General features: G+C 51.7%; 1 protein-coding gene across 1 annotated transcript in view; it reads right to left on the minus strand.

The window, feature by feature from the left end:
* Positions 1 to 4,622: 4,622 nt before the first annotated feature.
* Positions 4,623 to 15,878, minus strand: part of LOC140107098 (galectin-1-like) — a 30,203-nt gene continuing 18,947 nt past the window's right edge. Inside the window, exons 3-4 of the mRNA XM_072131649.1 lie at positions 5,111 to 5,282; positions 4,623 to 5,031 (exon numbers count right to left, since the gene is read on the minus strand). Of these exons, the coding sequence (XP_071987750.1) occupies positions 4,888 to 5,031; positions 5,111 to 5,282 (316 nt within the window). The 3' untranslated portion in view covers positions 4,623 to 4,887. The remainder of the gene's footprint in view (positions 5,032 to 5,110; positions 5,283 to 15,878) is intronic.

Below are 15,878 nucleotides of genomic sequence, written 5' to 3' on the forward strand. Positions count from 1 at the left end.
GTTCCCATACGCTCCTGGTGTGTCCTGTCTTCCAGCGTTTCCAGACGCCTCCGTGTCTCCTGTCTCCAGCGTTCCCATACGCTCCTGGTGTGTCCTGTCTTCCAGCGTTTCCAGACGCCTCCGTGTCTCCTGCCTCCAGCGTTCCCATACGCTCCCGGTGTGTCCTGTCTCCCAGCGTTTCCAGACGCCTCCGTGTCTCCTGTCTCCAGCGTTCCCATACGCTCCTGGTGTGTCCTGTCTCCAGTGTTTCCAGACGCCTCCGTGTCTCCTGTCTCCAGCGTTCCCATACGCTCCTGGTGTGTCCTGTCTTCCAGCGTTTCCAGACGCCTCCGTCTCTCCTGTCTCCAGCGTTCCCATACGCTCCTGGTGTGTCCTGTCTTCCAGCGTTTCCAGACGCCTCCGTGTCTCCTGCCTCCAGCGTTCCCATACGCTCCTGGTGTGTCCTGTCTTCCAGCGTTTCCAGACGCCTCCGTGTCTCCTGTCTCCAGCGTTCCCATACGCTCCTGGTGTGTCCTGTCAACCAGCGTTTCCAGACGCCTCCGTGTCTCCTGTCTCCAGCGTTCCCATACGCTCCTGGTGTGTCCTGTCTTCCAGCGTTTCCAGACGCCTCCGTGTCTCCTGTCTCCAGCGTTCCCATACGCTCCTGGTGTGTCCTGTCTTCCAGCGTTTCCAGACGCCTCCGTCTTTCCTGTCTCCAGCGTTCCCATACGCTCCTGGTGTGTCCTGTCTTCCAGCGTTTCCAGACGCCTCCGTGTCTTCTGTCTCCAGCGTTCCCATACGCTCCTGGTGTGTCCTGTCTTCCAGCGTTTCCAGACGCCTCCGTGTCTCCTGTCTCCAGCGTTCCCATACGCTCCTGGTGTGTCCTGTCTTCCAGCGTTTCCAGACGCCTCCGTCTCTCCTGTCTCCAGCGTTCCCATACGCTCCTGGTGTGTCCTGTCTTCCAGCGTTTCCAGACGCCTCCGTGTCTCCTGTCTCCAGCGTTCCCATACGCTCCTGGTGTGTCCTGTCTCCAGTGTTTCCAGACGCCTCCGTGTCTCCTGTCTCCAGCGTTCCCATACGCTCCTGGTGTGTCCTGTCTTCCAGCGTTTCCAGACGCCTCCGTGTCTCCTGTCTCCAGCGTTCCCATACGCTCCTGGTGTGTCCTGTCTTCCAGCGTTTCCAGACGCCTCCGTGTCTCCTGTCTCCAGCGTTCCCATACGCTCCTGGTGTGTCCTGTCTTCCAGCGTTTCCAGACGCCTCCGTGTCTCCTGTCTCCAGCGTTCCCATACGCTCCTGGTGTGTCCTGTCTTCCAGCGTTTCCAGACGCCTCCGTGTCTCCTGTCTCCAGCGTTCCCATACGCTCCTGGTGTGTCCTGTCTTCCAGCGTTTCCAGACGCCTCCGTCTCTCCTGTCTCCAGCGTTCCCATACGCTCCTGGTGTGTCCTGTCTTCCAGCGTTTCCAGACGCCTCCGTGTCTCCTGTCTCCAGCGTTCCCATACGCTCCTGGTGTGTCCTGTCTTCCAGCGTTTCCAGACGCCTCCGTGTCTCCTGTCTCCAGCGTTCCCATACGCTCCTGGTGTGTCCTGTCTTCCAGCGTTTCCAGACGCCTCCGTGTCTCCTGTCTCCAGCGTTCCCATACGCTCCTGGTGTGTCCTGTCTTCCAGCGTTTCCAGACGCCTCCGTGTCTCCTGCCTCCAGCGTTCCCATACGCTCCCGGTGTGTCCTGTCTCCCAGCGTTTCCAGACGCCTCCGTGTCTCCTGTCTCCAGCGTTCCCATACGCTCCTGGTGTGTCCTGTCTTCCAGCGTTTCCAGACGCCTCCGTGTCTCCTGTCTCCAGCGTTCCCATACGCTCCTGGTGTGTCCTGTCTTCCAGCGTTTCCAGACGCCTCCGTGTCTCCTGTCTCCAGCGTTCCCATACGCTCCTGGTGTGTCCTGTCTTCCAGCGTTTCCAGACGCCTCCGTGTCTCCTGTCTCCAGCGTTCCCATACGCTCCCGGTGTGTCCTGTCTCCCAGCGTTTCCAGACGCCTCCGTGTCTCCTGTCTCCAGCGTTCCCATACGCTCCTGGTGTGTCCTGTCTTCCAGCGTTTCCAGACGCCTCCGTGTCTCCTGTCTCCAGCGTTCCCATACGCTCCTGGTGTGTCCTGTCTTCCAGCGTTTCCAGACGCCTCCGTGTCTCCTGTCTCCAGCGTTCCCATACGCTCCTGGTGTGTCCTGTCTCCAGTGTTTCCAGACGCCTCCGTGTCTCCTGCCTCCAGCGTTCCCATACGCTCCTGGTGTGTCCTGTCTTCCAGCGTTTCCAGACGCCTCCGTGTCTCCTGTCTCCAGCGTTCCCATACGCTCCTGGTGTGTCCTGTCTTCCAGCGTTTCCAGACGCCTCCGTGTCTCCTGTCTCCAGCGTTCCCATACGCTCCTGGTGTGTCCTGTCTTCCAGCGTTTCCAGACGCCTCCGTGTCTCCTGTCTCCAGCGTTCCCATACGCTCCTGGTGTGTCCTGTCTTCCAGCGTTTCCAGACGCCTCCGTGTCTCCTGCCTCCAGCGTTCCCATACGCTCCCGGTGTGTCCTGTCTCCCAGCGTTTCCAGACGCCTCCGTGTCTCCTGTCTCCAGCGTTCCCATACGCTCCTGGTGTGTCCTGTCTTCCAGCGTTTCCAGACGCCTCCGTGTCTCCTGTCTCCAGCGTTCCCATACGCTCCTGGTGTGTCCTGTCTTCCAGCGTTTCCAGACGCCTCCGTGTCTCCTGTCTCCAGCGTTCCCATACGCTCCTGGTGTGTCCTGTCTTCCAGCGTTTCCAGACGCCTCCGTGTCTCCTGTCTCCAGCGTTCCCATACGCTCCTGGTGTGTCCTGTCTTCCAGCGTTTCCAGACGCCTCCGTGTCTCCTGTCTCCAGCGTTCCCATACGCTCCTGGTGTGTCCTGTCTTCCAGCGTTTCCAGACGCCTCCGTGTCTCCTGCCTCCAGCGTTCCCATACGCTTCCTGCTGTGCCTCCCAGGGTTTCAGTCCAGCGGTGTCTGCAGTCCGTGCCAGCGTTACCAGTGTTCCTCTGTGTTGCTGCTGTCATCCCAGGCTTGGACTGTTTCCTGCACTTCCCTGTACCTTGGCTGCCACCGCAGGCCTCATACCATCTCCTGCGGTGGTCCAGAGGGTCCACAGACTCCTCCCTCCGGACTCTTTCCATAGAGACTTTTAGTTCCGTTGTCTGTGTGACCCGTTACAACAATTACCTTACAATTACGCTACAATTACCTTACAATTACCCTACAATTACCTTACAATTACCTTACAATTACCTTACAATTACCTTACAATTACCTTACAATTACCTTACATTTACCCTACAATTACCCTACAATTACCCTACATTTACCTTACAATTACATTCGGTGGAGCTCAGTTTGTATTATCTGGACCTCTTGTTCTTCGTGCTGCTCCCTATAACCTCAGACCCATCTCATCTACAAATGATAAAAAACTTGCCTCATCTCCACAGAATGAACATCTATGTCACTGGCTGTGATCCTCCCTCCCACCAGCATATGTGGGACCCCCATAGCTGTGCCCCTTGACCTTAATGATAGCCACGACATCAATGGCTGCTAGAAGTGTCCTCCTCCCCCCGTGTGCCCAATGCGTTCCTTCCAGCGTTTCCAGACGCCTCTGTGTCTCCTGCCTCCAGCGTTCCCATACGCTCCTGGTGTGTCCTGTCTTCCAGCGTTTCCAGACGCCTCCGTGTCTCCTGCCTCCAGCGTTCCCATACGCTTCCTGCTGTGCCTCCCAGGGTTTCAGTCCAGCGGTGTCTGCAGTCCGTGCCAGCGTTACCAGTGTTCCTCTGTGTTGCTGCTGTCATCCCAGGCTTGGACTGTTTCCGGCACTTCCCTGTACCTTGGCTGCCACCGCAGGCCTCATACCATCTCCTGCGGTGGTCCAGAGGGTCCACAGACTCCTCCCTCCGGACTCTTTCCATAGAGACTTTTAGTTCCGTTGTCTGTGTGACCCGTTACAACAATTACCTTACAATTACGCTACAATTACCTTACAATTACCTTACAATTACCTTACAATTACCTTACATTTACCCTACAATTACCCTACAATTACCTTACATTTACATTCGGTGGAGCTCAGTTTGTATTATCTGGACCTCTTGTTCTTCGTGCTGCTCCCTATAACCTCAGACCCATCTCATCTACAAATGATAAAAAACTTGCCTCATCTCCACAGAATGAACATCTATGTCACTGGCTGTGATCCTCCCTCCCACCAGCATATGTGGGACCCCCATAGCTGTGCCCCTTGACCTTAATGATAGCCACGACATCAATGGCTGCTAGAAGTGTCCTCCTCCCCCCGTGTGCTCAATGCGTTCCTTGCCGGATTGTGCCTTGATCTACCTGCGCTGCGGGCACTTACCTGGCTCTTCTCCATGACACAGAAATAACACGGGTTACCCTCCGATAGCGGCGAGGCCGGACACAGAGGGCAGGACAGGCACCAGGGGTCTGGGGCATTAATTATCCGCTGATGGCTTTGGGCCATTAATAAATCTATCTGCAGCGTAAGCGGTAATCCCGGCCGGAGGGGACGGCGTGACACAAACGTGGCTGTACGAACTTCAGACCGATGCCAAAAAGTCCAGAGAGAACCCATTTCATGATTGTATTTATTGATGGGACACTGTACAATAAAAAAGGTTCCTGGGGCCAGGGGAGGGCAATCTGCTAGTTTTTTGTGTATTAGATTGATGGGAACGGGGCGTGTATGGGGAGGTCTGCCTAAAGTGGCCTTGTTACATCAGGAAGGTACATGTCCCCAGGAATACCCCCCCTCCACAGGAATATGGGGGAAGCAATGGCCTAATAACAGGGAGAACGGTTCCGGATGCTGGGGCTTCTGCATGCGAGAGTGAAGCAGCTACTCAATTGTAATGGACTTGAATTGGATTCCTTCCAAGGAGAGGAATGAGACTGAAGTCAACGCCATTCGGGCAGGAAATGAGATCTCCTCTCCTGAAGACAATTTTACAATAATCTTGTCTGCCTGGTACTCGAAGCAAATCTGGGAAGAAATGAAGAGAGGATGAGCCCCCACAAGATAACCCCACTCCCCGAAACAATATACCCACAGTCTCCCTCACCGAGGTCTCTGCCCCCTGCTGGAAGGGAAAGAAATCTTCTCTTTGTTCTGATCCCCAGGCGTTGGCCTCCTTGGAGTTGCAGATTATTTTCTGGACGTCCCCATGAAGATCAAAACGAGGATTGAAGTGCAGGAGATAATTGGAGGCGTTTTCCCCCAAATTTATTGCGAAGCTGAAAAAAAAACTACATTGTTAATCCTTGTAATGAGCCCCCACTCAATGACACATGACACAAATCTCCTCTTGTCACATGATGTGTCCCTCTGGTCTGTCAGATGTTTATCACATACAGAGATACAAGTGCAATCATATTATGGGGAGCAGAAGCTTTTATTGTCAGGTGGGAGGAGTTACTGCAGCGAGTCAGTATCTGCAGGACCTCTCCTTCTTCTCCAGGACCTCTGCAATTCTCCCTGGCAGCTCTCACTCACCTCCTGCACCAGATCCTGACTGATCGCCGTCCATTCCTGCACTATCACTGCTGCATTCTGTCACAATGGGGCAGATTTACTTACCCGGTCCATTCGCGATCCAGCGGCGCTTTCTCTGTGGTGGATTCGGGTCCGGCCGGGATTCACTAAGGCAGTTCCTCCGCCGACCACCAGGTGGTGTGGTTGCGCTGTAGAGCATCAGAACGCACTCAAGTTCACCGGCCTATTCCTAGTGAAGGCAAGTGCAAGCTCCGCGACACTTTTTTTTTTTTAATTGCGGCGGTTTTTCCGAATCCGTCAGGTTTTCGTTCGCACACGCCCCCCGATTTCTGTCGCGTGCATGCCCGCGCCGATGCACCACAATCCGATTGCGTGCGCCAAAATCCCGGGGCAATTCAGGGGAAATCGGGGCTAATCAGAAATATTCGGGTAACACGTCGGGAAAACGCGAATCGGGCCCTTATTAAATGACCCCCAATGTGTTGTTTTTTGTTTGTCCTCCGTCTCTTGATGATTGACCACAAGTTCTCAATGGGATAAGATCTGGGGAGTTTCCAGGCCATGGACCCAGAATCTCTGTGTTCTGTTCCCGGGCCATGGACCCAGAATCTCTGTGTTCTGTTCCCGGGCCATGGACCCAGAATCTCTGTGTTCTGTTCCCGGGCCATGGACCCAGAATCTCTGTGTTCTGTTCCCGGAGCCATGGACCCAGAATCTCTGTGTTCTGTTCCCGGGCCATGGACCCAGAATCTCTGTGTTCTGTTCCCGGGCCATGGACCCAGAATCTCTGTGTTCTGTCCCCTGCACCATTTAGTTCTCCCCTTTATGGCCGGTGCTCCATCATGCTGGAGGAGGCTCTGCTCATCAACATCTGCTCCTGGAGGGTTGGGAGAAGTGGCTCCTGGAGGACATTCTGCTCCCATTCTTTATTCATGGAGGTGTTATTAGGCCGCCGTCTTTTAGATGCCGCCGGCGACTTTGCCGGTGGCAAAGGACCGGTTAATAGCCGCGATCGGTGCAAGCAACGACCGCGGTTATTAGCGGTGGGGGTTTGCTGCAATATGCAACAACCCCCACCCTTGTATGAAGAGGACTCAGCCCATGAGCCCTCTTCATACATTCCCTGTACCTCTGCGCCGTAGAGCTACGGCGCAGAGCGTTAAGGGGTTAAATCTGTGTCACAGTGTAACAGTAGTAGTCACAATTCTTAGTTACCAAAATTCTAATCATTTACAATCACAGAGGTAATAGCTCAGTTGGTTGAGGCACTGTGTTACTATTGTTCATGGACACTGCAGGTCCTAGGTTCAAATCCCATTGAGGATAATTTTTTTTTTTTTTTTAATTGAGATGATTTTTATTATTATAATATGGCTAAAATTTGGGGCGTGGCCAGGGAGTGATTGGGGGTGTGGCTTAGGGGGATCGCCATTTTGTCCCTCTTTCCCTTTCACAGATGTTGGGAGGTATGCTGATGGTTTCTGGAGAGAAGAGGCTTCTTTGCTGTCCTCCTGGACACCAGGCCTTGCTCCAGGAGTCTCCGCAGTGTCACAGTGCGTGCAGATGCCTCACACCAGCTGCTGCCATTCCTGAGCTCTGCGATGCTGGGAGCCCCATCCCCAAGCTGAGACACTTGTAAGAGACGCTCCTGGCGCTGGCTGGTCCTTCTTGGGCTCCTGGAGCCTTTTTGGTAATAATGGACCCTCTCTCCTTGAATTCCTTGATGATGCGATAGATCGGTGACTGAGGTGACATCTTTCTAGCTGCGATACTCTTCCCTGTTCGGGCAGTTTTGTGCAGTGCAATGATGACTACACGTGTTTCTTTAGAGATAACCATGGGTAACAGAAGAGACACAATTATGCCAAGCACCAGCCTCCTTGTAAAGTGTCCACTGGTGTGATTGTTACTTACTCCTGACATATTGATCTCCAGCCCTGTCCTCATCAGCCCCCGCACCTGTGTTACTGGAGACATCACTGACACCATGGCCGCTGCTCCGCCTAAGGTGCCTGCAATGAAGGTGAAATGTGTTTTTGGGAAAAAAGGTTCATTTTCTAGGAAAATATTGACTTTGTAATTAATTGCTGTTAAGCTGATCCCTCTTTTAAGCATTCTGGAGTACCTAGAGGAGAGGAGCTTCTACCATCACCATAGACAGGGGGCATCCGCTACACCTAGAGGAGAGGAGGGTCTACCATCACCATAGACAGGGGGCATCCCCTACACCTAGAGGAGAGGAGGTTCTACCATCACCATAGACAGTGGGCATCCTCTACACCTAGAGGAGAGGAGGTTCTACCATCACCATAGACAGGGGGCATCCTCTACACCTAGAGGAGAGGAGGTTCTATCATCACCATAAACAGGACGCATCCTCTACACCTAGAGGAGAGGAGGTTCTATCATCACCATAGACAGGAGGCATCCTCTACACCTAGAGGAGAGGAGGTTCTACCATCACCATATACAGGGGACATCCTCTACACCTAGAGGAGAGGAGGTTCTACCATCACCATAGACAGGGGGCATCCCCACACCTAGAGGAGAGGAGGTTCTACCATCACCATAGACAGGGGGCATCCTCTACACCTAGAGGGGAGGAGGTTCTACCATCACCATAGACAGGGGGCATCCCCACACCTAGAGGAGAGGAGGTTCTACCATCACCATAGACAGGGGGCATCCCCACACCTAGAGGAGAGGAGGTTCTACCATCACCATAGACAGGGGCATCCTCTACACCTAGAGGAGAGGAGGTTCTATCATCACCATAGACAGGGGGCATCCTCTACACCTAGAGGAGAGGAGGTTCTACCATCACCATAGACAGGGGGCATCCCCACACCTAGAGGAGAGGAGGTTCTACCATCACCATAGACAGGGGACATCCTCTACACCTAGAGGAGAGGAGGTTCTACCACCACCATAGACAGGGGACATCCTCTACACCTAGAGGAGAGGAGGTTCTACCATCACCATAGACAGGGGGCATCCTCTACACCTAGAGGAGAGGAGGTTCTACCACCACCATAGACAGGGGACATCCTCTACACCTAGAGGAGAGGAGGTTCTACCATCACCATAAACAAGGTGCATCCTCTACACCCAGAGGAGAGGAGGTTCTACCATCACCATAAACAAGGGGCATCCTCTACACCCAGAGGAGAGGGGGTTCTACCATCACCATAGACAGGGGCATCTTCTACACCTAGAGGAGAGGAGGTTCTACCATCACCATAGACAGGGGGCATCCTCTACACCTAGAGGAGAGGAGGTTCTACCATCACCATAGACAGGGGACATCCTCTACACCTAGAAGAGAGGAGGTTCTACCTTCACCATAGACATGGGGCATCCTCTACACCTAGAGGAGAGGAGGTTCTACCATCACCATAGACAGGAGGCATCCTCTACACCTAGAGAAGAGGAGGCTCTACTATCACCATAGACAGGGGGCATCCTCTACACCTAGAGGAGAGGAGGGTCTACCATCACCATAGACAGGAGGCATCCTCTACACCTAGAGAAGAGGAGGCTCTACCATCACCATAGACAGGGGGCATCCTCTACACCTAGAGGAGAGGAGGTTCTACCTTCACCATAGACATGGGGCATCCTCTACACCTAGAGGAGAGGAGGTTCTACTATCACCATAGACAGGGGGCATCCTCTACACCTAGAGGAGAGGAGGTTCTACCATCACCATAGACAGGGGACATCCTCTACACCTAGAGGAGAGGGGGTTCTAACATCACCATAGACGGGACATCCTCTACAGCTAGAGGAGAGGAGGTTCTATCATCACCATAGACAGTGGTCATCCTCTACAGCTAGAGGAGAGGAGGTTCTACCATCACCATAGACAGGGGGCATCCACTACACCTAGAGGAGAGGAGGTTCTACCATCACCATAGACAGGGGACATCCTCTACACCTAGAGGAGAGGAGGTTCTACCATCACCATAGACAAGGGGGCACCCTCTACACCTAGAGGAGAGGAGGTTCTACCATCACCATAGACAGGGAACATCCTCTACACCTAGAGGAGAGGAGGTTCTACCATCACCATAGACAGGGGGCATCCTCTACACCTAGAGGAGAGGAGGTTCTATCATCACTATAGACAGGGGACATCCTCTACACCTAGGGGAGAGGAGGTTCTACAATCACCATAGACAGGGGGCATCCTCTACACCTAGAGGAGAGGAGGTTCTACCATCACCATAGACAGGGGACATCCTCTACACCTACAGGAGAGGAGATTCTACCATCACCATATACAGGGGGCATCCTCTACACCTAGAGGAGAGGGGGTTCTACCATCACCATAGACAGGGAACATCCTCTACACCTAGAGGAGAGGGGGTTCTACCATCACCATAGACAGGGGGCATCCTCTACACCTAGAGGAGAGGAGGTTCTATCATCACCATAGACAGGGGGCATCCTCTACACCTAGAGGAGAGGAGGTTCTATCATCACCATAGACAGGGGGCATCCTCTACACCTAGAGGAGAGAAGGTTCTACCATCACCATAGACAGGGGGTATCCTCTACACCTAGAGGAGAGGAGATTCTACCATCACCATAGACAGGGGGCATCCTCTACACTTAGAGGAGAGGAGGTTCTCCCATCACCATAGACAGGGGGCATCCTCTACACCTAGAGGAGAGGGGGTTCTACCATCACCATAGACAGGGAACATCCTCTACACCTAGAGGAGAGGGGGTTCTACCATCACCATAGACAGGGGGCATCCTCTACACCTAGAGGAGAGGAGGTTCTATCATCACCATAGACAGGGGGCATCCTCTACACCTACAGGAGAGGAGGTTCTACCATCACCATAGACATGGGGCATCCTCTACACCTAGAGGAGAGGAGGTTCTACCATCACCATAGACAGGGGGCATCCTCTACACCTAGAAGAGAGGAGGGTCTAGCATCACCATATACAGGTGACATCCTCTACACCTAGAGGAGAGGGGGTTCTACCATCACCACAGACAGGAGGCATCCTCTACACCTAGAGGAGAGGAGGTTCTACCATAACCATAGACAGGGGGCATCCTCTACACCTAGAGGAGAGGAGGTTCTACCATCACCATAGACAGGGGACACCCTCTACACCTAGAGCAGAGGAGGTTCTACCATCACCATAGACAGGGGGCATCCTCTACACCTAGAGGAGAGGAGGTTCTACCATCAGCATAGACAGGGGGCATCCTCTACACCTAGAGGAGAGGAGGTTCTACCATCACCAAAGACAGGGGGCATCCTCTACACCTAGAGGAGAGGAGGTACTACCATCATCATAGACAGGGGTAATCCTCTACACCTAGAGGAGAGGAGGTTCTACCATCACCATAGACAGGGGGCATCCTCTACACCTAGAGGAGAGGAGGTTCTACCATCACCATAGACAGGGGGCATCCTCTACACCTAGAGGAGAGGAGGGTCTACCATCACCATCGACAGGGGGCATCCTCTACACCTAGAGGAGAGGAGGTTCTACCATCACCATAGACAGGGGACATCCTCTACACCTAGAGGAGAGGAGGTTCTACCATCACCATAGACAGGGGGCATCCTCTACACCTAGAGGAGAGGAGGTTCTACCATCACCATAGACAGGAGGCATCCTCTACACCTAGAGGAGAGGAGGTTCTACCATCACCATAGACAGGGGGCATCCTCTACACCTAGAGCAGAGGAGGTTCTACCATCACCATGGACAAGGGGGAATCCTCTACACCTAGAGGAGAGGAGGTTCTACCATTACCATGGACAGGGGTAATCCTCTACACCTAGAGGAGAGGAGGTTCTACCATCACCATAGACAGGGGCATCCTCTACACCTAGTGGAGAGGAGGTTCTACCATCACTATAGACAGGGGGCATCCTCTACACCTAGAGGAGAGGGGGTTCTACCATCACCATAGACAGTGGGCATTCTCTACACCTAGAGCAGAGGAGGTTCTACCATAGCCATAGACAGGGGGCATCCTCTACACCTAGAGGAGAGGAGGTTCTACCATCACCATGGACAGGGGTAATCCTCTACACCTAGAGGAGAGGAGGTTCTACCATCACCATAGACAGGGGGCATCCTCTACACCTAGAGGAGAGGAGGTTCTACCATCACCATAGACAGGGGGCATTCTCTACACCTAGAGGAGAGGGGGTTCTACTATCACCATAGACAGGGGGCATCCTCTACACCTAGAGGAGAGGAGGTTCTACCATCACCATAGACAGGGGGCATCCTCTACACCTAGAGGAGAGGAGGTTCTACCATCACCATAGACAGGGGGCATTCTCTACACCTAGAGGAGAGGGGGTTCTACCGTCACCATAGACAGGGGACATCCTCTACACCTAGAGGAGAGGAGGTTCTACCATCACCATAGACAGGGGGCATTCTCCACACCTAGAGGAGAGGAGGTTCTACCATCACCATAGACAGGGGCTTCCTCTACACCTAGAGGAGAGGAGGTTCTACCATCACCATAGACAGGGGGCATCCTCTACACCTAGAGGATGTTCTACCATCACCATAGACAGGGGGCATCCTCTACACCTAGAAGAGAGGAGGGTCTACCATCTCCATATACAGTGGACATCCTCTACACCTAGAGGAGAGGAGGTTCTACCATCACCATAGACAGGGGGCATCCTCTACACCTAGAGGAGAGGAGGTTCTACCATCACCATAGACAGAGGGCATCCTCTACACCTAGAGGAGAGGAGGTTCTACCATCACCATAGACAGAGGGCATCCTCTACACCTAGAAGAGAGGAGGGTCTACCATGACCATAGACAGGGGACATCCTCTACACCTAGAGGAGAGGGGGTTCTACCATTACCAAAGACAGGAGGCATCCTCTACACCTAGAGGAGAGGAGGTTTTACCATCACCATAGACATGGGGCATCCTCTACACCTAGAGCAGAGCAGGTTCTACCATTACCATAGACAGGGGGCATCGTCTACACCTAGAGCAGAGCAGGTTCTACCATCACCATAGACAGGGGGCATCCTCTACACCTAGAGGAGCTGAGGTTCTACCATCACCATAGAAAGGGGGCATCCTCTACACCTACAGGAGAGGAGGTTCTACCATCACCATAGACAGGGGGCATCCTCTACACCTAGAGGAGAGGAGGTTCTACCATCACCATAGACAGGGGGCATCCTCTACACCTAGAAGAGAGGAGGGTCTAGCATCACCATATACAGGTGACATCCTCTACACCTAGAGGAGAGGGGGTTCTACCATCACCACAGACAGGAGGCATCCTCTACACCTAGAGGAGAGGAGGTTCTACCATCACCATAGACAGGGGGCATCCTCTACACCTAGAGGAGAGGAGGTTCTACCATCACCATAGACAGGGGACACCCTCTACACCTAGAGCAGAGGAGGTTCTACCATCACCATAGACAGGGGGCATCCTCTACACCTAGAGGAGAGGAGGTTCTACCATCAGCATAGACAGGGGGAATCCTCTACACCTAGAGGAGAGGAGGTTCTACCATCACCAAAGACAGGGGGCATCCTCTACACCTAGAGGAGAGGAGGTACTACCATCATCATAGACAGGGGTAATCCTCTACACCTAGAGGAGAGGAGGTTCTACCATCACCATAGACAGGGGGCATCCTCTACACCTAGAGGAGAGGAGGTTCTACCATCACCATAGACAGGGGGCATCCTCTACACCTAGAGGAGAGGAGGGTCTACCATCACCATCGACAGGGGGCATCCTCTACACCTAGAGGAGAGGAGGTTCTACCATCACCATAGACAGGGGACATCCTCTACACCTAGAGGAGAGGAGGTTCTACCATCACCATAGACAGGAGGCATCCTCTACACCTAGAGGAGAGGAGGTTCTACCATCACCATAGACAGGGGGCATCCTCTACACCTAGAGCAGAGGAGGTTCTACCATCACCATGGACAAGGGGGAATCCTCTACACCTAGAGGAGAGGAGGTTCTACCATTACCATGGACAGGGGTAATCCTCTACACCTAGAGGAGAGGAGGTTCTACCATCACCATAGACAGGGGCATCCTCTACACCTAGTGGAGAGGAGGTTCTACCATCACTATAGACAGGGGGCATCCTCTACACCTAGAGGAGAGGGGGTTCTACCATCACCATAGACAGTGGGCATTCTCTACACCTAGAGCAGAGGAGGTTCTACCATAGCCATAGACAGGGGGCATCCTCTACACCTAGAGGAGAGGAGGTTCTACCATCACCATGGACAGGGGTAATCCTCTACACCTAGAGGAGAGGAGGTTCTACCATCACCATAGACAGGGGGCATCCTCTACACCTAAAGGAGAGGAGGTTCTACCATCACCATCGACAGGGGGCATCCTCTACACCTAGAGGGGAGGAGGTTCTACCATCACCATAGACAAATGTTCTTTACTGTAAGAGCAGTGAGACTGTAGAACTCTCTGGCGCAGGAGGTTGTTATGGCGGACTCTATGTACATGTCCACGAGAGGCCTGGATGCCTTTCTACAGTTAAAAAATATCACGGGTTATGGGGAAAAACATTTATTTAATTCTTAAAGGTTGGAGTTGATTGACTATATACTATGGATTGACTATATACTATGAAAGACCTGCTAGTGTCTGATTTGAACTCATTATTCTTTATTTGTACATTGTAGTAAATGAAGTGGTGAATCCCCATACACGGCTATACTGTAATACACCAATAAATGCTAGGATCAGACAACTAAGACAATTTAAAAAAGTAACAAAAAAAAAAAATTTAAAACACCTAAAAATTCATATCCCCCATTCCGTAGAACTGATATAAATATAAATAACAGTAAAATCAAACATGTTGGGTATCGCCGAAAATGGCAGATGTATAAAAATATAATTACGTTTTTAATGATGTGCGTATGGATGTGCGTATGGATGTGCGTATGGATGTGCGTATGGATGTGCGCATGATGTGTATATGATGTGTGTATGATGTGTGTATGGATGTGCGTATGGATGTGCGTATGGATGTGCGTATGGATGTGCGTATGGATGTGCGTATGGATGTGCGTATGGATGTGCGTATGGATGTGCGTATGGATGTGCGTATGGATGTGCGTATGGATGTGCGCATGATGTGTATATGATGTGTATATGATGTGTATATGATGTGTATATGATGTGTATATGATGTGTGTATGATGTGTGTATGGATGTGCGTATGGATGTGCGTATGGATGTGCGTATGGATGTGCGCATGATGTGTATATGATGTGTATATGATGTGTATATGATGTGTATATGATGTGTGTATGGATGTGTGTATGGATGTGCGTATGATGTGCGTATGATGTGTGTATGATGTGTGTATGATGTGTATATGATGTGTATATGATGTGTGTATGATGTGTGTATGGATGTGCGTATGGATGTGCGTATGGATGTGCGCATGGATGTGCGCATGATGTGTATATGATGTGTATATGATGTGTGTATGATGTGCGTATGATGTGCGTATGGATGTGCGTATGGATGTGCGTATGGATGTGCGTATGGATGTGCGTATGGATGTGCGTATGGATGTGCGTATGGATGTGCGTATGGATGTGCGTATGGATGTGCGCATGATGTGCGCATGATGTGTATATGATGTGTATATGATGTGTATATGATGTGTGTATGATGTGTGTATGGATGTGCGTATGGATGTGCGTATGGATGTGCGTATGGATGTGCGCATGATGTGTGTATGATGTGTGTATGATGTGTGTATGATGTGTGTATGATGTGTGTATGATGTGTGTATGATGTGTGTATGATGTGTGTATGATGTGTGTATGATGTGTGTATGATGTGTGTTGATGTGTGTTGATGTGTATATGATGTGTGTATGATGTGTGTTGATGTGTATATGATGTGTGTATGATGTGTGTATGATGTGTATATGATGTGTGTATGATGTGTGTATGATGTGTGTATGATGTGCGTATGATGTGCGTATGATGTGCGTATGATGTGCGTTTGATGTGCGTTTGATGTGTGTATGATGTGCGTATGATGTGCGTATGATGTGTGTATGATGTGTGTTGATGTGTATATGATGTGTGTATGATGTGCGTAGATGTGTGATGATGTATGATGTACGATGTGTGTATGATGTGTATATGATGTGTGTATGATGTGTATATGATGTGTGTATGATGTGTGTATGATGTGTGTATGATGTGTGTATGATGTGTGTATGATGTGTGTATGATGTGTGTATGATGTGTATATGATGTGTGTATGATGTGTGTATGATGTGTGTATGATGTGTGTA

Source organism: Engystomops pustulosus, unplaced genomic scaffold, assembly GCF_040894005.1.
Source record: "Engystomops pustulosus unplaced genomic scaffold, aEngPut4.maternal MAT_SCAFFOLD_115, whole genome shotgun sequence".
Taxonomy (NCBI): domain Eukaryota; kingdom Metazoa; phylum Chordata; class Amphibia; order Anura; family Leptodactylidae; genus Engystomops; species Engystomops pustulosus.